This window comes from Trichechus manatus, unplaced genomic scaffold, assembly GCF_000243295.1.
Source record: "Trichechus manatus latirostris isolate Lorelei unplaced genomic scaffold, TriManLat1.0 scaffold00069, whole genome shotgun sequence".
In the NCBI taxonomy this organism is placed as follows: Eukaryota; Metazoa; Chordata; class Mammalia; order Sirenia; family Trichechidae; genus Trichechus; species Trichechus manatus.
Genome location: NW_004444005.1, coordinates 4,660,038 through 4,687,614, shown reverse-complemented (window position 1 = coordinate 4,687,614; position 27,577 = coordinate 4,660,038). Strand labels below are relative to the sequence as shown.

At 44.1% G+C, this 27,577-nt stretch overlaps 1 protein-coding gene across 3 annotated transcripts in view; it reads left to right on the top strand.

Moving 5' to 3' along the window:
- Positions 1-2,192: 2,192 nt before the first annotated feature.
- The window catches only part of ARFGAP3 (ADP ribosylation factor GTPase activating protein 3), a 71,007-nt gene continuing 45,622 nt past the window's right edge, over positions 2,193-27,577 (top strand). The window contains exons 1-6 of one of the 3 annotated variants that reach the window (XM_004379988.2): positions 2,193-2,477; positions 11,836-11,954; positions 18,829-18,901; positions 21,839-21,970; positions 22,337-22,420; positions 26,615-26,702. In XM_004379988.2, the coding sequence (XP_004380045.1) occupies positions 2,409-2,477; positions 11,836-11,954; positions 18,829-18,901; positions 21,839-21,970; positions 22,337-22,420; positions 26,615-26,702 (565 nt within the window). In that variant the 5' untranslated portion in view covers positions 2,193-2,408. The remainder of the gene's footprint in view (positions 2,478-11,835; positions 11,955-18,828; positions 18,902-21,838; positions 21,971-22,336; positions 22,421-26,614; positions 26,703-27,577) is intronic. The other 2 variants (XM_023734593.1, XM_023734594.1) reach the window with 2 other exon arrangements.

Below are 27,577 nucleotides of genomic sequence, written 5' to 3'. Positions count from 1 at the left end.
ATTAGTCCTTCGGACTAATCTTTTCCTTGTATCCTGTTCTCTTCATTCTCCCTTGCTCCCGAAGGGGTGAGACCAGTGGGGTATCTTACACGGCCGCTCACAGGCTTTTAAGAGCCCAGACGTTACTCACCAAGGGAGAATGTAGAGCACTGTCTTTATAAACTGTGTTATGCCAACTGAGCTAGATGTTCCCCTAGACCATGGTCCCCACAGCCGTCCACCCAGCAATTCGGTCCCTCAGGGAGTTTGGATGTGTCTATGGAGTTTCCATGACCTTTCCTTGTACAAGTTGTGCTGGCTTCCCCAGTATTGTGTACTGTCTTGTCCAAGGCTCTACTCTTTATGAAAGCAGACTGCCACATCTTTCTCCTGAGGAGCAGCTGGGGGTTTGAACCGCCGACCTTCGGTTAGCAGCCAAGCACTTAACCACTTGGTAAATAGGAAGACTTCAGCTCCAAATAGTAAATGGGACCATCTTTCCCATTAGAAAGGATATGACTGTTCTTTATAAACGTGTTGAGTGGAAAACGGTATAGATTTGTTCTGTATAGGGCCAGACCAGTACCAACGGACACCAAGTACAGCAGACATATACTCTGACTCAGTGTAAGGAAGATCTTTCTAACAGAGTTGTTTGCAAAAGTTGTTTGCTCTTCTGGATGGTAATAAATTTTCCTTCTTTGGAAAAGTTCCAAACCTGGGTTTATATGAGTCTACATTCCCTGCAAGCTTCCAGCTTCTCCTGAGGATACCTAACTAGACATCTTGAGTTGAGTAAATATTCCCAGCCTCTAAAAGTGGAAAGAGCACTGCTAAAGGCTTTTCTGGGGCTTTGCTGGAAAGCTGCCCTCCTGTGCTGCTCACCACTGGTTCTTCAGCTCTAAACCCATCGTATCGATGAGTGTTTTAAAGTTCCGAGAAGTGAAGTGACCTGACCAAGGCTTCAGCATTCTAAAGTGGCTGCGCTGGGATCAGAGCCAAGGTATTACATTTGACTGCAAAACCTGTTATCCTTCTACTGCACCATTTAACCCCAGGCAATATTTTTCTAGTGGCTCCACACCCACTATTATAAAAGAGGCACCTTCTCTGTGGGTTTACACCCTTGTAGTTAGGGCACTGGTGGTTCACTGGTAGAATTCTCACTTCCATCTGGGAGACCTCGGTTCAGTTCCTGGCCAATGCACCTCAAGTGCAGCCACCACCCATCTATCGGTGGAGGCTTGCAGGATGCTATGATCCTAAACAAGTTTCAGCAGAGCTTCCAGACTAAGAGGCTAGGAAGAAAGGCCTGGCCATCTGCTTCTGAAAATCAGTCAGTGAAACCGTATGGACAACAATGGTCTGGCCCAGTTGTGCATGCATGGGGTCACCACGAGTTCGGGCAACTCCACCACAGCTAACAATTAGAAATGGTAGCCAAAGGGTAACCTGCAGGCCAGGAGGCACTGGGGTTCAAAGTCAAGCATCTTTTCTTGTCAGCGCCCATCAGTTCTGAGTACTTTTTGCCTCCGTGAGGACTGCTCTCTCCTCTACATTCTACCCATTAACCAAACTATACGAAAACCAATTTTCCAGGATGGAAAGCTTCCCCATCCAGGGCTCCGCCTTAGATATTGTTGTTACGTGCCGTTGAGCAGATTGTGACTCACAGTGACCCCATGTGGCAAAGCAGAACTGCCCCACTGGGTCTCCTAAACTGTAATCTTAACAGAAGCAGATTGCCAGGTCTTTCTCCCGCGGAGCCGCTGGCGGGTTCCAACCGCAGACCTTTTAGTTAGTAGCCTAACGCTTAACCTTTGCACCACCAGGGCTCCTTCAGCCTTAGCTGAGGGAAGGAAAAAACAAGGCGACTATCGAAAATCCGTCGGTCCGGGTGGGCTCCAGTCCTCTGTCTTGCGCGGAGACGGACGGCGGGGAGCCCCTTTGTCTCAGTTTCCTCCTTTGTCGTTTGAAGTGCCTGGTTCTGCTGTCCTCGCGGGAAAGATGTAAGAAGACCTTGGCCGTAGAAGCATTCCGTCAGTCGAATGAGGAGCAACGACCCCAAACAGCGCCGGTCGCAGTTGCCTACTCCAGCCCCGCCCCCAGCGACCTAAAGGCGAAGCTGCGAGCGCTACTGCGGGCGAAGGCGGGAGTAGGCGCGCGAGCCCCACGCGCAAGCGCGGGTAGCGCCGGGGGCGGGACTTGGGGGCGGGCCAGCGGCCCGCTAAGCGAGGGCCCGCAGGGAAGAAGAGCGGCGCGTGCGCCTCGCTTGTGGGCGGAGCCGGGGCGGGGCTTTCCGGGGCGGAGTCTGGCCGTCACTCGCAACCCCGCCCCTCGGCTGTCGTCGGTCTCCAGGAGGCGGCAACCGCTTCTCCTCCGCCTTTCCGAGTTGGCGGAGCCAGCAGGACCCCGGCTCTCTGGTGACAATGGGGGACCCCAGCAAGCAGGACATCCTGACCATCTTCAAGCGCCTCCGCTCGGTACCCACTAACAAGGTAAGGGCCGCCGAGCGTACTCAGGCCTGCCGGGCATCGCTGCCGGACCTCGCGGGAGGCCCTGCGGGGAGGAGGAGCCGCCTGGCTGTGACACGTCGCACTGTGGGGCCGCGGCGGCCTGGGCCTCGCCTGCCTTGACCAAGGAGGGCCTAGGAGGGGGTGCATGCCCACGGGCCCCGGGCGGGGCGGGCACTGGGGCTCCTGGGCGCCCCTGGGGTGGGAGCAGACACCTGTGGGTTCCTGTCACCGGGCCGGGGAGCATACTGGAGGGGGGCTCCTGGTGGGTGGTCACGTGTGAGTTCTTCAGAGGGCTGGGGGTGAGCACATGGGGGGCAAGCACCGGGGGGCTCCTGAGAGTGGGGCCGGTTACCTGGGGACCCCCCTCCCAGAGAGGGCTGGGGGAAGACATCACGGGGCACCTGTGACCCAGCTGTGGTTAGACACTGGGACTGCCTGTGACCCCGAGCCTCAGAAAACCTGTCAGCGCCGGGTGCTTGAGAAAGCTCGACTAGCCCCCTCCCCATCCTGTGGGAGCCTGGGTGAGTCCCTTTGTCCCCTAGTAGTAGCCTTGGTCACTTTTCCTATCTGACAAAGCTGCTGAGTGGTTTCTTCAAGGGTTTCCAGCTTTTTTCTCTTTTGCTAAGTTGATCAGAAACCCTTTCCTTTTCTCTGAGTCTCTTTGGAAATTGGGGTTTTCTTTTTTCTTCAGAGGCTGTTTCCTGTCCCCGTGCTCCCCCCACCCCCAACCACAAAACTTTGACAACTTTTTGCAACTGTCTGGAGGTGTGATGACGCATCGGGAGAATGTGACACCCTCAGCCGAGGATGGAGGATCGCAGTTCGGAGTGCAAAGGGCTGCCCTGTCAGCCTGGACTCTCCACCCCTCCATTGACAGGAGCTCTGTCCCTCTGTCCACAGGGCATGCAAGGGCCCTGGCCTTTACCGAACCCCCACACCCACCTCCAAAGTGAACAGCTGTTAACAAGCCTGGTCCTGAGCCTGGAAATGATGGCGTAGAAAACCCCTGAGTTTTACAAAGTTTAGGTGGTGTCATTTAAGTCTTTATGGTGGTGGTGGTGGTTGGGTGCCATCAAGTTGATTCCGACTCATAGTGACCCCAAGTGTTACAGAGTAGAACTGCCCCATAGAGTTTTTTAGGATGTAATTTCTATGGAAGCATATCACCAGATCTTTCTCCTGCGGAGCTGCTGGATGGATTCAAACCACCAACCTTTTGATTAGCAGCCAAGCCCCTAACCATTGCCCACCAGGGCCACTTGATAGTGGAGGGGCACTCATAGTTTTACAGCCTAAGAGGAGGGAGGTGGGAAACAGTTTATTGGGGGTGATGTCTGCCAGATATAGGAAAGCCAGGAGGAGAAAATTCCAGTGCTATGTTTCTGTGGTATTTTCAAATTGATCTGTTTATAAAGAGTGGTTACTGTATAACTAGGCAAGATTAGGATCTGCACTTAACATTATAGAAACTAGAATTTTTTCTGTTATCTTTATCACATAAACAGATCAACATGTGCTCCCTTTGACTGAGTTCATCAAAAGGAGGGTGTCCCCTTCTAAATATAAAGTCAGTGTCTTTCTACCAAGAGACACTCTTGGAGGGTCATGTGTGGACTTGCTTGTAAACTATTACGCGGACTCTGCCTCTTTCTATCTCTGTCACCATATTTCCCTGATCTGAAAATGGGAGCAGGAGCTCGATGCAGCTCAAAGGGTTCTTGTGAGAATTAAGTGAGATAATCCAAGAAAAGCACTTAGAGCAGAAACTGCCTATGGAAAAAAACAATAACAACGACTTGTTGCCGTCAAACCGATTAAGACTTATGGTGACCCCATGTGTTACAGAGTAGAACTACTCCATAGGGTTTTCTTGGCTGTCATCTTTACAGAAGCAGATTGCCAGGCCTTTTTTCTGTGGTGTTGCTGGGTGGGTTTGAACTGCCAACCTTTAGGTTAGTACTCATGTGCAAACTGCTTGTGCCATCTGGGGACCTACCTGCATATATTGTCGTTGTTAGGTGCTGTTGAGTCGGTTCTGACTCACAGCAACTCTGTGTACAGCAGAACGAAACACTGCCTGGTCCTGCGCCATCCACACAATCGTTGCCATGTTTGAGCCCATTGTTGCAGCCACTTTGTCAGTCCATCTCCTTGAGTGTCTTCCTCTTTTTCACTGACCCTCTATTTTACCAAGCATGATGTCCTTCTCCAAGGACTAGTCCCTCCTGATAATGTGTCCGGAGTACGTGAGAAGAAGTCTTGTCATCCTCACTTCTAATGAGCATTCTGGCTGTACTTCTTCCAAGACAGATTTGTTCATTCTTCTGGCAGTCCATGGTATATTCAGTATTCTTAGCCAACACCGTAATTCAAAGGCAACAGTTCTTCTGTCTTCTTTATTCATTGTCCAAATGCATATATTAGACATCAATAAATGTGAGCTATGTTTTGTTATAATTTTTATAGTGAAGAACCCATACTTCTTGTTGTCAAGTCAATTAGGACTCATAGTGACCCTATAGGGCAGAGCAGAACTGCCCCATAGGGTTTTCAAGGAGCGGCTGGTGGATTCAAACTGCTAACCTTTTGTTTAACAGCAGAGCTCTTAACCACTGCGCCACTAGGGCTCCATGAAGGACACACTTATGAAAATATTTATATTTTTCAATGTTGTTGTGTTGTTGTTGTTGTCATTAGGTGCTGTCGAGTCAGTTCCGACTCATAGCGACCCTATGTGCAACAGAACGAAACACTACCCAGTTTTGCACCATCCTCATGATCATTGTTATGCTTGAGCCCATTGTTGCAGCCACTGTATCAATCCATCTTGTAGAGGGTATTCTTTTTTGCTGACCCTCCACTATTTTGCAATAGAATTAATAAAAGCATTGAGCAAAAATATTTCCTGGTAATGTTCTACAATAATATGCTGTATTTCTTGATAAAGATGTTTTATTTGGTCATTGGTATGAAGCTATTGCCTAAATAAAGATGAAAACTAGTTTTAGATGTGAAATAGTTGCATAACAATGAGCAGTTTTTTTAACAGGGTGAAAAAGAGCTCTAAGATATATGAGACAAGAAAGGTAGTTGAAGAAAAACAACTTGGGTTACTTTTAGAATATGGTATCCAGTTTCTTCCTCTGGTGTACTGATGGATATTTACTATGGATCAAAGATTTTAACTCATAAGTGTCAGATTTTTAGTTAGTGCAATCCTTCCTTGTCACTATAGTCTTCCGTAGTTTTACATAGATTGCTTAGATTATTCATCCATCAAATATTCATGGAGCACCTAGAGAGTTCTGGGCACTGTGCAAAGCATTGAGGGTACACTGATGAAGAAAACGATCTGGCTCCTGCCATCAGGGAGCTGGTAGTCTAGAGGATGAAGGACACAGAAGGGCTGCATGCATGGCAGTGTGTGAGAGGCGGTGTGGTGTTGTTGCTGTTGTTAGGTGCCGTTGAGTTTGTTCCAACTCATAGCGACCCCAGGTACAACAGAACGAAACACTGCCTGGTCCTGGGCCATCCTCACAATTGTTGTTATGCTTGAGCCCATTGTTGCAGCCACTGTGTCAGTCCATCTCTTGGAGGGTCTTCCTCTTTTTCACTGACCCTCTACTTTACCTAGGATGATATCCTTCTCCAGGGACTGGCTCCTCCTGATAACATGTCCAAAGTATGTGAGATGAAGTCTCGCCATTCTTGCTTCTAAGGAGCGTTCTGGCTGTACTTCTTCCAAGACAGATTTGTTCGTTCTTCTGGCAGTCCCTGGTATATTCAGTATGCTTCACAAACACCATAATTCAAAGGCCTCAATTCTTCTTCTGTCTTCCTCATTCCTTGTCCAGCTTTCGCATGCATATGAGGCAATTGAAAACACCATGGCTTGAGTCAGATACACCTTAGTCCTCGAGGTGAAGTCTTTGCTTTTCAACACTTTAAAGAAGTCTTTTATAGCAAATTTGCCCAATGTCATACGTCATTTGATTTCTTGACTGCCGCTTCCATGGGTGTTGACATTCTTCTTCATGTAGCCCAGCTTATGGAATTATTTGCTCAGTATACAGATTGAATAAGTATGGTGAAAGGATATAACCCTGACGCACACCATTCTTGACTTTAAACCACACAGTGTCCCCTTGTTTTGTTCGAACGACTGCCACTTGGTCTATGTACAGGTTCCTCATGAGCACAATTAAGTGTTCTGGAATTCCCATTCTTCGCAGTGTTATCCATAATTTGTTATCATCCACATGGTCGAATGCCTTTGCATAATCATTAAAACACAGGTAAACATTTTTCTGGTATTCTCTGCTTTTAGCTGTGATCCACCTGACATCAGCAGCGATCTCCCTTGTTCCACGTTCTCTTCTGAACCTAGCTTGAATTTCTGGCAGTTCCCTGTTCATGTACTGCTGCAACCACTTTTGAATGACCTTCAGCAAAATTTTACTTGTGTGTTATATTAATGATATTGTTCGATAATTTCCGCATTCTGTTGGATCACCTTTCTTGAGAATGGCAGTGTAATGAAGGGTAAAGGGTGGGCTCTGGAGGCACTTCTTAGCTGTGTTACTTAACTTTGCAATTCCTCAGTTTTCTCTAAAATGGGAATCAGAACTGGCTACATAATTTGTGGGGCCCAATGCAAAATGAAAATGCAGGCCCCTTATTAAAAAATTATTAAGAATTCTAAGTACTGGGCCCCGTGTGACTACATAGGGCCTGCGCATGCCTGGGAAGCTGGCCCTGGGGGGGATAATCATAGGACCTTCTTACAGGCCTGTTGTAAAGACTAAATTGGTTGAAGTGCTAAGAACAGTGCCTGACAAAGAGTCAGCTCTCAGTATTGTTATTGTTATTAGGTGCCATTGAATCTGTTCCAACTCATAACAACCCCATGTGACAGAGTAGAACTGCCCGATAGAGTTTCCTAGGCTGTAATCTTTATGGGAGCAGATCGCCAGGTTTTTCTCCCTTGGAGCTGCTGGATTGGTTCAAAACGCCAACCTTTCTGTGAGGGGCTGAGAACTTAACTGTGCCACCAGGGCTCCTTACACTCAATACTAGCTATTACTATTTCTACAATGATTATTATTCTCATTATTATGCAAAGCAAATCGTCAGTCAAGAGCTATTTATTTTTTGTCACCCTAAGAGCTGATATTCTACTTCATTTTCAGAAAAGTGTAGTTTGACTTTGGTGAAGGCTTGCTTATCAAAACAAAATACGCTCCCTGCTCCCAAAGCAGTCTTCCGCTCCAGCAGGAGTTTGCGAGAACCAGACCTGTATCTCTAAGGGCCTTCTGACCTCAATTTCCACAGGTCTCAGTCTGTACTCTCGCTCGTCCACCCGTACAACCTGCCCCGCCTCTTGTATTTGTATTTAGCATGTTCCTACTGTATGACAGGCTAGGTGCTATGCTCGGGTGACAAACTGGTGATCAAGATAGGGTCCTTGCCTGCATGGAGCTACATGCTAGCAGTTCCTCATCTTAGCTGGTGGGCCAGGAGGATAGAGGCTGCCATTGAGAAACCCCACTGCTCTGTCCTCAGAAGTGATTCTCAAACTGGCCTGTTCTGAGCTGTGCTCACCAGACCTCTGCTTGGTCCCCTCCGTCCACACGACCATTTCCCATCCAGGCTCTTTTGCCGCTTACAAACTTTTTAGACCCTATTCTTTTTTTTTTTTTTTTAACTTTAGATGAAGGTTTATAGAACAAACGAGCTTCTCATTAAACAGTTAGTACATATATTGTTTTATGGCATTGGTTGACAACCCTATGACATGTCAGTACTCTCCCCTTCTCCACCTTGGGTTTCCCATTACCAGCTTTCCTGTCCCCTCCTGCCTTCTAATCCTTGCCCCTGGGCTGGTGTGCCCCTTTAGTCTCGTTTTGTCCAATGGGTCTGTCTAATCTATGGCTAAAAGGTGAACCTCTGGAGTGACTTCATTACTAGGCTAAAAGGGTGTCTGGAGGCCATACTCTTGGGGTTTCTCCAGTCTCTGTCAGGCCAGTACATCTGGTCTTTTTTTTTTTGAGTTAGAATTTTGTTTTACATTTTTCTCCTGCTCTGTCTGGGACCCTCTGCTGTGATCCCTTAGACCCTATTCTTGAGAGCTCAAATGCCTCTTGGACCCCATCTAGAAAACCTTTTGCATCCCACCCTTGCTTACTACAATACCATCTTATAACTAATTGCCTTGCCTGCTAGACTGCTAGACTGTGGGCTTCCTGGGGCAGACTCCTTCTGAATCATCTTTGTGTGTCCAGCGCCCGGCACAGTGCCAGATACAGTACGCACAATAACCAGTAGTTGAGTAAGAGAGGGAATGCAAACAGCCTCTCGCACTTCTTGTACCACAACACCTGTTATGGTGCCTGTTGTACAGCAGGCAATCGATAAACATGAGCTGTCAAGGGCATGACAATTTGTCTCTATTCACCTGGAGCAACAGAGGAAGAAGGAGAGTCAGGAACAGGAGGAGGATATGGATATGTGGCTAATTGCCTCTGTGAACAACTGCCTCCTCTGCCATGAGACCAGAAGAGCTGGATGGTGCCTGGCTACCATTACTGAACATTCTGATCAAAGATTCTATGGAAGAATCCTGATTAAAGTGGGGAAATGTAGCACAGAATTTCAAACCCTCATGGAAGCCAGACTTTCTGGAGCCATAGAGGCTGGATGAACCCCCGAAACTATTGTTCTGAAATAATCTTTAAACCTTCAACCAAAAATATCCCCTGAAATCTTCTTGAAACTAAACAGTAGTTTAGCTTAACTGGTAAAGAATATCTGGCCTTGTGCTTTGTGTTCTTTTAAGGTCTGTCTATATGGGATCAGACTGACAACAGTAACTCGAAAGATTAGACAGGAACCTTAGAGGCAATGAGTTTATGTTATGGGGGAGAACCAACTCAGAAAAGGAGGGTGAGAATAGTCGCACAACTCCAAGAATGTAATCAGTGTCACTGAATTGTACATGTAGAAACTGTTGGTGCATGTTCTGCTGTGTATATTCTCAACAACAACAAAATAAAATATAACAAACACAATACAATAACATGAGGTGAATTGACAGGCACCTTTCACGTCAATTGTCACCCCCTTACCCTTGATCTCGCATGCTTAATTCCAGCCTGTCATGATGAGGGGCTTTGGAAAATCCACTCATGTTTTTTCTGTTGTGTTGCCCTCAAAATGGCAGAAACCTGTTGCCGTCGAGTCAATTCTGTCTCATAGCGACCCTGTGGGACAGAGTAGAGCTGCCCTATAGGGTTTCCAAGGAGCAGCTGGTGGATTTGAACTGCCAACCATTTGGTTAGCAGCTGAGCTCTTAACCACTGCACCACCAGGGCTCCCTCAAAATGCCAGAAGCCAGATCTTTCTTGATGATTATAGTTTGGACAACCTTCACATCGCTGGGTCTGCCTATACAGTGTGTCTAACATATTCTTTTTCTGAAAATTATTAAAAATTTTAATTAAAAAATTAAAACCAATTGTCTCATTAGTAGAATTTCTATAGTTCTGTTGTTCTGAACTTAATTAATTATAAATATTAATTTCTGTGACAAGCACTGTATATTTTTAAATTGCTTTTATGTCCAGTGATCAGATAAAGAATATTTGACTTTAGTCAGTATTGAAGGGGCTAATGGTAATTTTCGAACTCGCAGTAAGTTTTGAAAGTTGTTCATTGATGAGCAAATATTTGCTGAGTGCCTATGATGAGTAGGCATTGCTTTTCAGGCCCTGTGAGAGATAAAAAAAATACATAAATCTATTCCGCAAACATTTACCGAGCATTTACCAACCTTGTACAGGCTCTGTGCTGGTAGAGAAGGAAAGCAAGGTGAATGGAAATGTTGCCGACCCTCTAGGAGCTTTCAGTTCCCCTCAGTGGGGGAGGGAGCACATTTCTGGGTAGTGAGCTGTGTGTCTAAGAGTCATGAAAGTGGCCTGGGCAGAGTGGAGGAGCAGAGGTGGAGCAGGACACAGAGTTTCAGAGAGGAGCAGCTCTCAGTATTATCTATTGCTGTGTTTCAAATCACCCCAAGACAGCATCTTAAAACAACAAGCATTTATTATCTCAGCCAGGTTCTGCGAGTCAGGAATCTGAGGCGGCTTAGCTGGATGGCTTTGGCTTAGGGTCTCTCATGAGGTTACTGTCAAGCTGTGGGCCAGGGCTGCAGTCATCTGAGAGCTGGAGGAGCCCCTTCCAAGCTCACTCACGTGGTGGCCCTCAGTTCCTTGCTGGCTTTTGGACTGAGGGCCTCGGTTCCTTGCTGGCTTTTGGACTGAGGGCCTCGGTTCCTTGCTGGCTTTTGGACTGAGGGCCTCGGTTTCTTGCTACTTGAGCCTGTCCACAAGGGCCACCCGAGTATCTTCCAAACATGGCAGCCGGCTTCCCCCAGAGCCAGTGAGCCAAGGGAGGGAGAGAGGAACCCACAGTGTCTTTTATAACCTAATCTCAGAAGTGACATGCTGGCACTTCTGCCATATTCTATTGATCACACAGACCACCTGGTACAGTGAGAGGGGAGTTTCACAAGGGTGTGTATACCGGGAGGCAGGGGTCATTGGGGGCCATCTTGGATGCTGGCTGCCACACCCTCCTTCTCCTCTGGCTGGGAGAGAAAATGTATGCACCAGTGCCTACCATCTGGTCTAGAGCCACAGTCTAGAGTAGATAGTAAGACCTTGAGCCCTCCGAGCAGGGGGAGATCCCGGGGCCTACATGGAGAGTTCATTTACGTGACTAGTAGGATCCCTACGGATGCTGCAAGGATAAGTAATGTCTGAGGTGATATACAAACCTAAGTTCCCTTCACTACGCATTGTAATAAGAGAAATTGAAATTCGAGGATTTTTTTTTTCTTATCTAGGTGAGATATTTCTAAGAACTATAGTTTAAATTGTAAATTTTAAGTAGCTTTCAAGCCAAGTTATGTATTGTAACCTAAAGGATAACTCACTTGGCTAATATAAACCACAGGTGGTCCCCGACTTACGACATATTCAAGTTAAGACGAACTGAACTTACAACTGTCCGTTTTTTCCCCCAATGATTTGTGAATTTTTTTATGTACGTGTGTATTAAAATGTATCTATAAGTTTATATGTAATGTTTCCAACCCCCTAAGACAAATAAAGATCAGATTTATAAAGATACTGATAATAAACGGCAATAATAATGAAAACTAAAAAAAAAGATAATAAAGTATCCAACTTACATCAAAACTGACTTACGATGGGAGTCCTGGGAACAGAACCTGTCATAAGTCAGGGACTACCTGTATTCATATCTGAATTGTTTTTCCTTTCAGGTATGTTTTGATTGTGGTGCCAAAAATCCCAGCTGGGCAAGCATAACCTACGGGGTGTTTCTTTGCATCGATTGCTCAGGGTCACATCGATCCCTTGGTGTTCACTTGAGTTTTATCCGGTAAGTACGGGGGGAGGAGTGACTGCATTGTTGCATGGGTCTCCCTCCCCTTTTCTCTGTGTATTTGCTTTGACATCAAGTAAAATGGGAGGTTGATTATGAGTTCCAGAAACTGAAACTTTATATAATTAAGGTGATTAAAAGAATGATTTTCTATTTAGTTATTATTTTATAGAGATCTGCATCTGAGACAAAGGCAATGATGTTGAAAACCTAAAAGAAAGTCAGAATGGAGAGTTTGGAGACAGGTGTTCCTTTCCTTTGGTGATTGTCTAATCATTTGGAAGTACTGAGGAGTCTTGCTAGGACTCACTGGTGGTAGAAGGGAACTCATGCACTGTGGGTCCATCCTACGCCCCATCGAGGTGGAGAGTTCATGTAAATGGCGGAAAGCTCTGTGTACAGGGGTTCACTTCCAGCTTAGTCCTACAGCTATGACTTCCAAGGACACTAATATCGCAGATGATTTTTGTATGAATTTTAGCGGCTGTTTCAAATGTTTATAAAACGTAAGGATCTTTCTTCACTTTTCGTCCTGAGATTTGGACTGCCGTTGGTTCCTTCTGGAGAGTAAATTGTCTTCTACTTCTGATGCACTCGGGCAGTAGTCTATATGGTGCCTTTATGTCCATCAGAGAAAGGTGTCCCACCCCCCACCTGGGGCAGACGTAGCCCCACAGGCCAGTGGGAGGTGGGCGGTACCTTTGTGTGAAGTCAAAGAAATGGAAATAATAAAAGAAGCCCCTGCCAGACTCAAGGCTTGGAAGCAGAGCAAGGCTTCCCTATGTCAGCTTCCAGTACAACTCAGCGGCCGTGGCTCGGGCCTGCATTCCTGCCAGCCGCCTCCAGCCAGTCACCTGTGTCCCTGACGTGTCTGTTTCCAGGGAAGGGACCAGCCAGGCAGGCTGTTTGGAATTGTGGTGAGCAATTTTATAGCGTGACTTAAAGAATGTTGATACAACATAATTATTACAAGAGAGCATTTGCTTCCGTAGAATAAAGTCTATTATAATTCATAATGCGGTGTTTCGTATGATAGCACAAAAACCATATAGTGATAACAGCATACTTTTCTTTTTTAATGTATTAACTTATTAAAAAGAACTCTCCTGATGTATAGAGTTCTTTTTCCAGAAATCAGTTTGTGAAAGCGTGATCTGCTAAATATCTAAAGTCATACAACCCCATAGACCATTATTTAGAAAAGGGAGTTGTTTTGTGTCTTCTTACTGCTTTCAGAGTATCTGTCAGTTTCTTTTCATCTTTTCTCTTTTCTTATGCTCTGGCCCCAGAATATTTTTAATGTACTATCCTGTCCTTGTTTCCTTTCTAAGCGTTGAGGGGTTTTCTTGCCACGGCAAGTTTATTTTTAATGTACTTTTGTTTTTCCCAGATCCACTGTTACCAGTTAACGTTGGGTAACCTACTCTGCCCAGAGCTGATGGAAGCTGGACCCGAGGCAGCACATAACTTGGTTCTCTTCCTTTCTCTCTTCACGGTGTTCTTTTCCTCTTCCTCTCTGCCCAGCCTCTCCCTTTATAATCTGGTCCTCCCTTTTCCTCACCACTAAAGCACACTGCCTGTTTAAGCCATTCCAGGAAGTTAGGTGGTTTTCTGACGTGTCCCACGGTTGAGGGAAGGATTGGCCAAGCACCTGCCAAGGGTGGACTTCAGGGTGTGTGTGGTGCTGTTTCAGATTTGTTCATGGCCTTTCAAAAGTCAGATAAATATAAATATATGAATCACAATGCTTATAAATTATTCAAAAACAACTGTATTAAAAATTACTGTACAGCCAGAGGGCAGCAGTCTAGGATTTGGACAAAGAGAAAGTCAAGGATGAGGAAAGTGGTTTGCAGGGGAGGGCTGCTTTTTAAACAATTTTATTGATTTAAAAAACAAACAGACACACACTAGCTTATTGGGGAAAAAAAAAATCGAAGCTGTCTCAAAGTATATAAAGTAATAAGTCAAAGTCCCTACTGTAGCACCCCCTCTTTACTCTCCTGCCTCTCCCAACACACACACACACACCCACACCCACACACGGACATGAAGCCCATTTCCCAGGAATAAATAAGGCATGGATGATGTTGTTGTTGTTAGGTGCTGTCGAGTTGGTTCTGACTCATAGTGACCCTGTGTACAACAGAACGAAACACTGCTTGGTCTTGCACCGTCCTTACAGTTGTTGTTATGCTTGAGCCCATTGTTGCAGCCACTGTGTCAATCCTTCCGTTGAGGGTCTTGCTCTCTTTCACTGACCCTGTACTTTACCAAGCATGATGTCCTTTTCCAGGGACTAGTCCCTCCTGATAACATGTCCAAAGTATGTGAGATGAAGTCTTGCCATCCTTGCTTCTAAGGAGCATTGTACTTCTTCCAAGACAGATTTGTTCATTCTTCTGGAAGTCCATGATATATTCAATATTCTTTGCCAACACCGTAATTCAAAGGCGTCAATTCTTCTTCGGTTTTCCTTATTCATTGTCCAGCTTTCACGTGCATATAAGGTGACTGAAAATAATGTGGCTTGGGTCAGGTGCACCTTAGTCCTCAAGGTGACATCTTTGTTTTCTAACACTTGAAAGAGGTCTTTTGCAACAGATTTGCCCAATGCAATATGTCATTTGATTTCTTGACTGCTGCTTCCATGGGCATTGATTGTGGATCCAAGTAAAATGAAATCCTTGACAACTTCAATATTTTCTCCATTTATCATGATGTTGCTTATTGGTCCCGTTGTGAGGCATGGATCATATGCTTATTTAAATGGAAGGTTTTTTTGTTTTTTGTTTTTTTTTAAGTAGAATTTCAAGTTGATAATTTTACAAAGGAAAAAATATAAGCTGTGGTTTTGCCAAGGAGAAATAGGAAGACAGGTTAGGAGTCTACAGACATGGCAGACTGCTTTGGGAGCTGACTGCCAGAGTAGGCCTCATGGAAGTGGCCTTCCTGCCCACTGCCTCTCAGTGCTGGAAACTCCTTCCGTTAGTTTCTGTGGTATCTGTTTCTCAGGGGGAGATGCAGAACAGAATTTCAAATTCTCATAGACTCCAGACTCTGGAGCCATGGAGGGTGGCTAAACCCCTGAAACTGTTGCCCTGAGATAATCTTTAAACCATAAACCAAAAATATCCCCTGAAGTAATCTTAAAACCGAATAATAGCTTAGTTTAACTAGTAAAAAAAGGTCTGCCTTGATTGAGCATTACGCTCTGTTTCTTCTCAAGTTCAGCTTTAAGTATCTCATGAGCTATTAAAGGTGAGTAGGATCTAGTCCCTGCGTTCATTTTGTTAGGGTGGGGTCAGGACAGGATTAAATATGCACGTAAATAAGATAGACTGTAAAGTGCCCTACAAGAGATGGAAACAAAGCGCTGTGGGAGTCCTCCTTCTGGTTGGAAAATTCGGCAGAGTTTAAAGGAAGATAAGAAATGACCTACCGCTGGATCATCTCCTCTCCAGGAAGGGCGCCAGTGAGCACTTCAGGTTCTTCTGACGGTTGACTGTAGCGCAGAGGTGAGACAGTGCTTCTTCAGAGTCCGGGATCATCGGCGGTTTTGTGCTGAAACTCCAGCGTTATGATAGCGAGCATCCCTGTCAGCCCAGCTCAAGGGCAGCTGGGGTTTAGTTTTACTTTCACTTCTAAGAAATAGAGAGAGAGAAACATTTGGGTTTATTTTCTTTAAAGATAGTTTAGGACCAAAAGTTGTAAGGCAGATTAAAAAAAAAAAACTATTGCCACCGAGTCAAATCTGACTCATAGTGATCCTACAGGACAAAGTAGGACCGCCCCACGGGGTTACCAAGGCTGTAAATTTTTACAGAAGCAGACTGCCACATAGCGGCTAGTGGGTTTGAACTGGTGACCTTTTGGTTAGCAGCCAAGCACTTAACCACCGTGCCACCAGGGCTCCTCTAGGGCAGATCAGCAAGTCTGAATACTTATGGCCTCAGTTCTAAGACATACTTGAATTCAGCCCATATTTTAGTACCTATTCTGTGACACAGGGGCCGCAGCAGTAGGTGCAAGCGTAACAATGACTGTGAGGACGGCGCAGGACCAGGCAGTGTTTCACTCTGTTGTACACAGGGTCGCTATGAGTCGGAACATTCTGTGCCAGGCCCTGTGCTAGGCACTTAAGAGAAAGATGGAGGCCATCCCTTGCCCTCTGCCCTTACCACTTAGCGGAGGATGCAGAGAGGTGAGTAATTACGGTGCACACAGCGTGACAGTGTTGCCATGGTGATGCTAGTGATGGTGAGAGTTGTAGCTTATGATGAAGCACTGCTCTAAGCGCTTTCAGATATTGTTGTTAGGTGCTGTCGAGTCAGTTCTGAATCACAGTGTCCCTATGGACATTTTGAGTCATGCCACATCAGCAAATGAAGGTCCTGAAAGCTTGACTCCGTCCACATCATTAAGGTCAACCCTCCTTTAAGGAGGCAGCTCTTCCCTGGTCTTAGATTCTGAGTGCCTTCCCACCTGAGGGGCTCATCTTATGGCACTGTATCGGACAGTGTTCTGCCGCTATTCCTAAGGTTTTCACTGGCCAGTTTTTCAGAAGTAGACTGCCAGCCCCTTCTTCCTAGCCTGTCTTAGTCTGGAATCCTCACTGAAACCTGTCCACCAGGAGAGACCCTACAGGTATTTGAAATACTGGTAGCATAGCTTCCAGCATCACAGCAACATGCAAGCCACCACGTACGACAAACTGACAGATGAGTGGTGGACCCTGTGTACAGCAGAACGAAACACTGCTCTGTCCTGTGCCATCCTCACAATCATTGCTATGCTTGAGCCCATTGTTGCAGCCACTGTGTCAGTCCATCTTGTTGAGGGTCTTAGCTTATTTAATTTCTACAAAAGTGAAATAAATAATACTGTAATTACCCCTACTTTACAAATGACGACAGTAAGGCATGGAGAGGTTAAGTAAATTTTCCACAGACCCACAGCGAGTAAGTGACAGAGTTGAGATTTGCACTCTCTCCAGTCCGTCTCTAGATGGTTGTTGACCACTTGCCCATTGTAGAGGAGGTGGGGGGCACGTAACAACCTGGGGATCCACGCAAAGTGGTGCCCACGCACGAGCTTTCAGAGAGAGGGTTTCAGAACAGCTAGTATTTGCTAAATGAAGGATGGTTTCATCATCTTGCTCGGTAATCAGAAGTTCTGAGTTCTCAAGGAGGTTTTGTGTTTTTTGTCTTTGGGAAGCCTGTTTCTTATAAAGCGTGATTTTATTTTTACTTTTTGTTTATCACTGTGAAATGGGTTTGTCATTATGTGTTAGTGTTATTATTAATTTTAAGATAGCCTTGGCTTCACAGTAACTTCCTAACATTTACAAAGATTAAACGATGCCACTAGTCTTAAAATTAGTAAGTGGATGGGCAGCATCAAGGGAAAGTTTTAGTGGATCAGACACCTCTTTTCCTTTCTTTCTCCCTTGCCCACTTTTGTAAAGATAATCTACCAATACCCATTCTAAAATGTTTACATTCTTTTACCTTAGTCTGAGACAAGCTGTCATTGAATAACAGAATAGCTGTGTGTTTTATTCACGTTCGTGCGTTCAGTGTAAAGACTTGTAACAATGTTGCACTTGCAGTGATCACCTGGTAAATTTTCACTGTTGGCATCTGCGGTTACGGCCTTTACCATGCTCTGGTTTGATTTCAGACTGGAGATCAGTAGGGCATAAGGTGTGGCGGGGGCAGGAGGTACCTGCAGTTGTCACTTCAGGAGCATTAAATCCTGAGTTGTCTCCCCTCCCTGTCGATGATGATGTTGAGGGTAGGTCCCATCCACCTACTGATAAGAGTATGGGCACCCTCCAGGCTCCTATTAGTGAGTAAACTGGACAAGTGGATAGCTGACCTGAAAAATCCTGACAGTACCTCTATCTTGAGTGGAGACACATGACCAAATTTTACATAACCTGTGAGAATGAAAGGCGAAGAGGTGGCAGGTGTTACAGCATCCCCACCAAGCTGTGTGTCATGTCTGCGTGCCCTAGAAGGGACAGCTGACTGGAGTCAGGGCAGCAGAAGTGCTGCTGGTCGGGCCTGGTCTGCCTGGTGTGGCCTGGCCTGGTCTGCCTGGTGTGACCTGCCTGGTGTGGCCTGCCTCTGGTCATTCATGGAGGAGAGCGGGCCCAGGGCTCTGTGAGCGTTAGCTCTTGGGAAGGTGGGGGAGCCAGGAGCTGCCCGCAGGAGAGTGGGCCCTCGGGGCTCTGTGAGTGTTAGCTCTGGGGAAGGTGGGGAGCCAGGAGCTGCCCGCACCAGCTGTCATCTCCTCTGGAGTCTTAGCGTTCTAGAAGCACGTGTCCTGTTAACACAATCTTAGAGTCCCCTAGGGTCCTGAAGATCAAGCAAATATTGTTCTCAAAAGTTCAGTGGTTTATAGATTTAATGGTCTGACTGAGATTGGAGGAACTCCAGAAACGTGGCCCCCAGACTCTCCATCAACCCATAACTAAAACCATTCCCAAGGCCAACTCTTCAGACAAAGATTAGACCGGAGTATGGGACATAAAATGATACTCGTGAAGAGTGTGCTTCTTAGCTCAAGTAGATACATAAGACTAAATGGGCAGCTCCTGTGCAGAGGTGAGATGAGAAGGCACAGAGGGTCAGGAGTGGGTTGAATGGACACGGGAAATCAGGGGTGGAAAGGAGGAGTGTGCTGTCACAGTATAGGGATAGTAACTAGGGTCACATAACAATGTATGTATAAATTTTTGTGTGAGAGACTAACTTGAATTGTAAACGTTCACTTAAAGCACAACAATAAAATAAAAAATAAAAGTTCAGTGGTTTAATTGTGGGGAAGAAAAGTATTAACACTTAAGAATGTTCTTTCTGTTTAGATCGACAGAGTTGGATTCTAACTGGTCTTGGTTTCAGTTGCGATGCATGCAAGTTGGAGGAAATGCTAATGCAGTAAGTTCATCTCAGACTTGTCCTTTTCCTTCTTGTGTATAAATATTGGTTACGCTAGTACAGAAGTTCAATGCTTATATGTAACTGGCTTTATAAATGTAAGCAGTTTCTAGCCCAGGAATCTTACAAAGTAGGTGTGCGCTGCCCAACGGTATAAGATGGTATAACAGAGAGCCCGTGATGGGCCTTGGACCTGTTTATTCAACTATTTAGTAAACCCCCAGTAAACGCGAAGCTGTGGGCGAGGTGCTGGGGATACAGTGCCAAGCACGACAAACAAGGTCCTCTCTTACAGGCTGAGACTGTCAGAAAGTAACTAAAGGAACAAAAACAAGAGTAGGCGGTGGTAAGTGCTTTGAAGAAAAAGCAGGATGTGATGAGATGGAGGAAGCAGGAGGCTTCTTAGTGGGCTTTTGTAACACCCAAGGGTGATCTTTGTGCTCAGAGGGAAACGCTTACAGCTGCTTGCGTTTGAATGAGTGTTTAATTGATTAAATCTGCAAATTAAACAAAAGACTCTTCTTCAGATCCTCAAATACAATATACAAATCTTGTAAATTAATTTATAAACTTAGTAATTTCTGTGTTAAAATTGTTTTTAAATTTTCAGTGAATTTATCATTTTAAAAGACCGGATGCTCTTAGCCCTATTTACAAACCTAATTAAGGATCTTCAAACAACTTAAACTTTACAAATTAAATAGATATGCTTCTCTCAAACCCTTCAAACACCAGACTGGCAGCCTTACAAATCTAGCCTGCAAAACCTTCCAAAGAACTTACACCCTATTTATAATGTTAAAATATTATAGATTGAATAAATGGGAATCCCTTAAACGTGCCGTTAAACATTCAAAGTATAAGAAGTCAAATTTGTATACATTTCAAATAAAAATCACAAGTCTAGCATCTATTAAATATTGAAAACTAAAGTTGTAAGTGTAAACTGTTAGTTTCTAAAATATCATATTCCCTTAGATCACTGTTTCTCAACTTTTTTCATTATTGCCCCTAAGCAGGAAATATTCATTAAATTAAAATGAATTAATTAAATTATTTTAACATTAACTTGAATTTCTCCCTAATGAGAGAAGGTAAATACTAAGGCATAAGGTTTTGCTGGGTAAGGATGAGCTTTAGAGGGCCACAAACCATTGTGATATCTAAGGTTTTTTTTTGCCTTCCAAGAAACAGTTTTTGCCTCTATTAAGAATAAGTGCCGTCAGTGTTTCAAGCATCTTATTAGAAACCCTCACCCATCATCATGATGTTCACGAACCTATTCCTGAACTCACTACTGTGGATTTGATTTCTCTGTCCTTACAGCTGTTGTAGGGGAAAAACATCTTAAAGTCTAGTAAAGCAAAAAGAAAGTTTTATACGGCATATATTCAAAAAGGGCAGAAGTGGAAAGCGGGCAACCGTGCTGCCAGAGCCATGTCTGCCCGAGTCCAGGGAAATATCACAGAACAGACAAAAGTGGGAAAACGGACAAGCATGCTGCTAGAGCCACGTCTGCCCGAGTCCAAAAAATATCACAGAATAGGCAAGAATGGGAAAACGGACAAGCACGCAATTACAGAGTCATCAGTATATATTAACATTACAAATGGGCAAAACCATTGAAAGCTTAGCCTTTTCAGATTGGCTAGAAACCGTGATCCTACATTCTGAATTGTCTTTCTTAACAATCATTGGTGCAGGTTTCAGTAACAACAGTCAGGAGGGTCTTCATTGGTCCAACAAATTTCTATTCACTAAATGCTATTAGAAAAAGATAAGAGTGGAAAGTCTTTTATGATGTGTTTGATCAGCTTTTTGTGAAAGTTTCCCTAAAAGATATTTTCCAAGATTATCTTAGCTACTGTCTTTATACCTCAGGGCCCAGTTGATGTGTCCTTGTGAGTCCTTGTGAGTCCAGCTCCACCTGGGTCACATTCTCTATGCTCAATGACAGGGAATAATAACTCCAATATTATTTCCAAATCACAGCTAAGCCTTTCCAGGGTTGCAGAGTCCCCCACCCAACTCCAGAGAGCAGCTTTCTCATGGCAAGCCAGCGAGGTGCGGGGAGCGGGCAGGCAAGGTCAGGGCAGCGGCCGTCAGCTCCCATGAGGAGCAGTGGGTGCGGGCTTGGAGCCACTGCTTGAGTTTTAATCCCAGCTCTGCCCCTCACTAGCTCTGTGACCTTGGGCAAGTTGTTGAACCTCCCTGTGCTTCAGTGTTCCCATCTGTAAAATGGAGACAGTAATAGTGACTGAGGGCGTTGCAGTGAGGATTTCATGAGATGGGCCCACAAAGAACTCGGTCAGGACCTGGTCCACTGGGTACTCAGTACAAACAGCCCATTGTCAATCAAGTCAGCATCGCTCGCGGTTTTTAGATGGCTTGCTTTAGTTAGCTGTCAATTCTAAAATTCGTGTCTATGCATGGATCCTGATGAGATGCTTGAAAGTAGTTTCTTGTAATTGTTTCAAACACTTGCTTTATCATCTTACCTATGTTGTGGTCCCCGTTAAAGATGAACAAGGTAAATGTTAGGCTAGCTCCTAACCAGTTTGTCAAAAATTCTTATTTTGTGGAATCCAAATTGAAATTGATGTCTCATGAATTAAAAGTAGTCCTAAGTGGAAGGCCTCTCCCAAAATAACTTTGAGAATGACAGAGGTGGTCTAATGGAGAGATAAAGGACCAATTATTTCATTTATAATGCAGCTTTATATCCAGTTTTACCAAAATATTATTATATCTGTGGAGAGAACCCCCTTTCTGCAAGGAAAATTTTATTTTAAATCTTTTTATGTTTAAAAAGTATTAAATTATTTTGGTTTTCACTAGTATTTAAAAATAGCCCTTGTAGGACATGAAGTACCATTTTCCGTCACCATGTTAGATTCAATATGCTATTTCCATTAATCGCCTACTTTCCTTCTGCAGTCTTCCTTTTTCCATCAACACGGGTGCACCACCAGTGACACCAACGCCAAGTACAACAGCCGTGCTGCCCAGCTGTACAGGGAGAAACTCAAATCTCTCGCCTCCCAAGCAACACGAAAGCACGGCACTGATGTGAGTCCTGGGCGTGTTGGATGGTCTCATTCAGGCGGCGTGTTCATTTCAGTAGACGCAGTGGTTTTTATCCTGAACCTTCTACTTTGGAACCTGTATTTAGATAGGAAGCCCTTGATCTTTTCTTTTCAGAAATGATTCGTGGATCTGGGGTACTCAACTTCCTTAAGGCTTGGAGGCACAAGTTACTGGCTAGATATATTATTCCAGTGTGCTCAGAGGCCCTCTGCAGGTGTATTACTGCTCCTATGATGATGGGAAATACCAGTCCTTAGCAAACAGGTCTCCAGGAGGGGAGGGAGGAGTATGAAAGAAAGCCCTTGTAGTCAGGAGACATGCTGAACGTTGTTGGTGTTTTTGTTCTAGCTGTGGCTTGATAGTTGTGTGGTTCCATCCTTGTCCCCGCCACCAAAAGAGGAAGACTTTTTTGCCTCTCATGTTTCTCCTGAGGTAAGTATTTACACTTTACACAATTTTCAAGTATACTTACTCTGAGACTTATAGAGGGTATGTGTTCAAAATGTATCAGTTAGGAGGCTAAGCTGCTGTAACAAACAACCTCAAAATTAAGTTACTTGAACAAGACAGAAGTTAATTTCTTTCCTTCTTTTTTTTTTTAATTGTACTTTAGGTGAAGGTTTACAGAACAAATAGTTTCTCATTACACAGTCAGTACACATATTGTTTTATGACATTGGTTAACAGCCCTACAACATGTCAATACTCTCCCTTCTCGACTTTGGAGGACCTTTTTTCTTTTTTGGTGAAAATATACATAGCCAAAGATGCACCATTTCAAAAATTTCTACATGTATAATTCAGTGACATCGATTACTTTCTTCCAGTTGTGCTGCTATTCTCACTATCCTTTCAGAAGTTAATTTCTCACCAAAGGCTTAGAGGTAGGCTGGCCAGGGCTGGCTGAGGGATTTTGCTGTCCACCACACGTGGCTTCCGTCTCAGGGTCCAGAGTGGCTGCTCTGGTTCAGCCAGTGGGAAGAGGACAAACATTCAGGGAAGCACGCGCCCATCCTTTTGTGGAAAAAGACTAGGATAACACGTCACTGCTGCTCATATCTACTGGCCAGATTATAGACGTGTGTCTATCCCTAGCAGCCAAGGCATGCTGGGAAATGTAGTCTGGAAGCCACGTGCCCATCTGAAATTATTAATAGCAGTCTGCCACAGTTCAGTTCAGAGCTGTGGAACTGATGAAAAACGTGGACAGGTTTTTTTAAAACCCAAATTTTAATAGAGGTTTGAATCTCAGTGTCCCTACATAGCTGTGAACGTAGACCGTATCTCAAGGCTGTTATGAGAACTGGATGAGTGACATAGGTGAAAGTCCTTAGTGTCTAGCACAGAGTTACCCGTTGCTGCCAAGTTGACTCTGTCTCATGGTGACCCCATGTGTGTCAGAGTAGAACTGTGCTCCGTAGGATTTTCAGTGGCTGGTTTCTCAGAAGTAGACTGCCAGGGCTTTCTTCTGAGAAACCTCTGGGTGGACTCGAACCTCTAACCTTTTGATTAGCAGTCCAGTGTGTTAACTGTTTGCACCACCCAGGTATTAACCCTCAAGTATTTCAGTTTCGCTGATTTGTTGATTCCAATAAAGCAACAAGCTTAACACAAATCAGATCCCACATGAAGTCTTAGTAAAAGAGAAATTTTAGAATTTTCATTTTTATCATTTTGAACTAATGAGGCCAAATTCCATGAATTAGTTAGGTGGTTCTCAAGTTTAAGTTTGCCTCAGTTTCAAACAATCCAATTCCCGATGCCCTCCCCACCTCACCTGCATCTGCCCATTGATGCCCTTGGGCCAGATGGGGCTGATAATTTGCATTGTTAACAAATGCCTGGGTGATTCAGCCGGCAGGGGAGGAAGACCTCTCTGGGCTGCCCAATGACCCAGCATCCTCCCTCAGTGTCAACAGGCGAGGGGAGGGCGTGGAAAAATCACCTTGTTATTGGGTAGTTGTTCCCTGTGTTTGAGCCTCCATACAAAGGAGAGAGCATGCTTCTTGTACAGTTCACCTAGTTAGAATCCTGAGCAGAAGGGATTTTGTAATGAAAGATTAAAATTAGATAAAATAACCTAAAAGCTTACTTATCAGTTCTTAGTTTTTGGATTCTAATGTCATGAGCTTGTGCCTTCATCGCACTTAAGTACATTCTGTTTGTGAACTCCAGCATGTCCGAGTTGTATTGTCTATGCTTAAATTATGTACAGTATGCGTGTGCATACAGGCACTAAGGAATTTTGTTTGCTGTTAGTAGTAGTGGTAACTCACATTTGATGAGCTCACGGCTGGTTATAAAATACTTTCCACATAACATGATCTTGTTTGATCCTCTGAACAGCTCTGTGGGGAAGGTAGGCAGGGTTCAAGAAGCACAGGGTTCAGAATCATTCTGGCTCCTAATCTGGGTTTTGGCTGGTGTTTAGCTGTCTAACCTTCCATGATGGAAAATTCAGTTATCATGTGCTCGTCAGATGTTAGAAAACGTAATCAGGTAAAGAGGAAAATAATATCACGTTGAGCACTTGCAGGTATTGGTAAGGTGCTGCGTGTTCCTTGTGACAGGTATCCTGCCAACAACACCATGTGGGGGTTGTCATCCCCACTTTCTACAGGAGTCTTATGGGAAATAATGGAGTGTATAAGACTTTTTCGAAGTAGGTAATAGATTATATCCTATTGTGATCTGTTACTACTGTTTAACATAGAACTAGATATAGAATACCCATGATTAGCAGCTGAGAAATGTTAGGAATAGAAATGATGGGCTAAAAAAAAAGAGGAGAAATAGGAACACTGTGGTATGGGTTAGAATTGGAGATTTTAGTATGAATTTATGTTTATTTTGGTGCATATACACATACACACACAGATAGAGAACTGTGCCACCAGGGCTGCAGATAGAGAACTAATTATAGATATTTGTGAATACATGGTTTTTATGTACATACCTGCACACACAAATACATATATATATAAATGTATATAATCTATACAACACTAGGTCTGTCTACTGAGAGAGCCTAGAAGCAGTGACACTTCAGAACAACAAGCACACTCAACACCCAGATCTTGGTACCTACATACCCTTCTCCAATAAAAGGAAACCAGGAGAAATGGCATATTCTAGGATTGGGACAAGGAAAACATAAGATGAACCTAGAGCATCTTGTAGTGCTAGCAAGTAAGAAAGTGCTTTAAAAAAAAAAGTGGTGGCGGGGGTATGTCAGAAGGACTGAGGAACCAACTTGAAAGTACTCGCAATGATCAAAGCTGGAACAATTTGAACAACAAAATAAATAATGATAGTACTGGATTATAACCTGAATAAAAAAATAAATATTTATGAGTGCATACTGATATAAACAAATGATTAAATAAACAACTATATAAATGGGCTAGGGTTGGGGTTATCTTATGTATAGTGTACAGATAAGATCCCTGGTGGCGCAGTGATTTAAGCATTATGGCGGCTAACCCAAAAGGTTGGTGGTTCAAAGTCACCCAGTGGCTCCGCAGGAGAAATCTTTATGGCGTTCTGCTCCCATAAAGATCACAGCCAAGAAAACCCTATGGGGCAGTCTCTGTGACATGGGGTAGCTATGAGTCAGCGACAATGACACAACGGTATATAGATACTCCCTCCTTTAAGAGGTGGTGTTTAACTCCCCTCCCATTGATTGTGAGCTGGACTTAGTGATGGACTTCCCAAGGCTAGAGTATGGAAAGGGAAAAATAGGAACTTTTCAGTGGAGAAAACTGGGAGGCACCCCCTTAACCAGGTGACCAAAGTTAACTTCACCAGTGATAAGTCATGTTGACATGATACAATGAGGACACCTCCCCTCTGTGGTGTTCTTCCCCAAAACCCAGTCTAATTATGAGAAAATACCAGACAAACCCAATTGAGGGACAGCCTACAAAATACCTGACCAGTACTCTTCAGAAGTTTCAAGGTCATGAACAACAGGGAAAGGCTGAGAGACTGTCACAGACCAGAGCAGACATGACAACTGTGGGATCCTGGATTGGATCCTGGAATAGAAAAAGGACATGCATGGAAAAACTGGGGGAATCTAAATAAAGTCTGGAGTTTAATTAATAGTATGGTACCAATGATAATTTCTTAATTTTGACAAATGTACCATGGGTGTGTTAACATTAGGGGAAGCTGGGTGAAGACGGGTATATGGAAATGCCCCTGTACTATCTTTTTAACTTCCCTGTAAGTCTAAAATTATTGCAAAATAATAATTTTATTTTTTAAAAAAGAGGAAAAATAAGAAATTTGAGCATTGATACAGACATTTAAGAATAGACATGTTTTAACATTGGAGCCCTGGGGGCATAGTGGTTAAGAGCTTGTCTGCTAACCAAAAGGTCGACAGTTCAAATCCACTAGCTGCTCCTTGGAAACCTTGTGGAGGAGTTCTACTCTGTCCTATATGTTTGCTATGAGTCGGAATCTACTCAATGGCAACGGGTTGGGTTCCGTTTGATTTGGTTTCCCACTCAGGCGGGTACTCAGAAGGTGACTATTGAAATTGTTGGCTTTTCCCCCTGCTTTGATTTGTTTTTTATGATTGCTTTCTTGCTTTGTCTGTCAATGACCTTGCTTCAGGTGAGTGGCACCGCATGGGCATCAGCACAGGCAGAACCATCTACTTTGATGCCAAGGGCCATGGGCACCACTCCAGAAAATAACGAAGGTAGGGTATTTAGAACTTCCATATTATGCAATTCTGTGGTTCAGTGGCCTGCTATGCAACTAGAAATTAGAGCTTTGTATGTTGACAGTGAAAGATGTCCGTGATAGATGATACCGCGGGGAGGAAAGATTACTGAACATGGAATATGATCTCCTTTTTGTAAAAAACAGAAGCAAAAACATACACACAGAGAAAACATTCTGGAAGGAACATACCAGATGGATAACTGTAGAATGAAATTACTGAGGGTTTTGACTTTCGGCTTGATACATTTCTGAAGTGGTTGCATTTTTATAATGAGTATATGTTACTTTTATAATCAGAAAACAAGCTTTCAATGAAAAAAACTGTTCTATAAATAGTTGATATCTAATGATTCGCATTTGGTGACTTTATTTATTGTAGGATTATATTTATTGTAAATATATCTCCATCTATTGCTTAACTTTTAAAAATCACTTACATGATATGAATAACATGGATCAAGAAGTTAACTCTTCCTGTTTTAAAACTGAATGTCTTTTTTTCTAGCCAGAATGCTATTGAAAATTAACAACGAAAATGTAACTGTTGGCAACTGTGCCGTAAACCCGTGGTGTGTGGTACCATAAGAAGCACATATGTAAAGTGAGCCGAGAACTGCTGTGAGGAACATAGTGTAACGGGGAAGACAAGATAGTCCGCTAGCCTTCAGGCTGTATGATACTGAAAATTTCTGGGTTGGAGAGTAAGTGATACTTTATCAAGAAAGATTCCTAGAAGAGATAGGCTTTAAGCCTTATCTGAAAGTGGAGTCATCAAGAATAGAATAAAGAATAGCAGTGACTTCCTTTATCTTGAATTTCAGGCATAAAGGTGGGAGTGTCCGAGGTTTC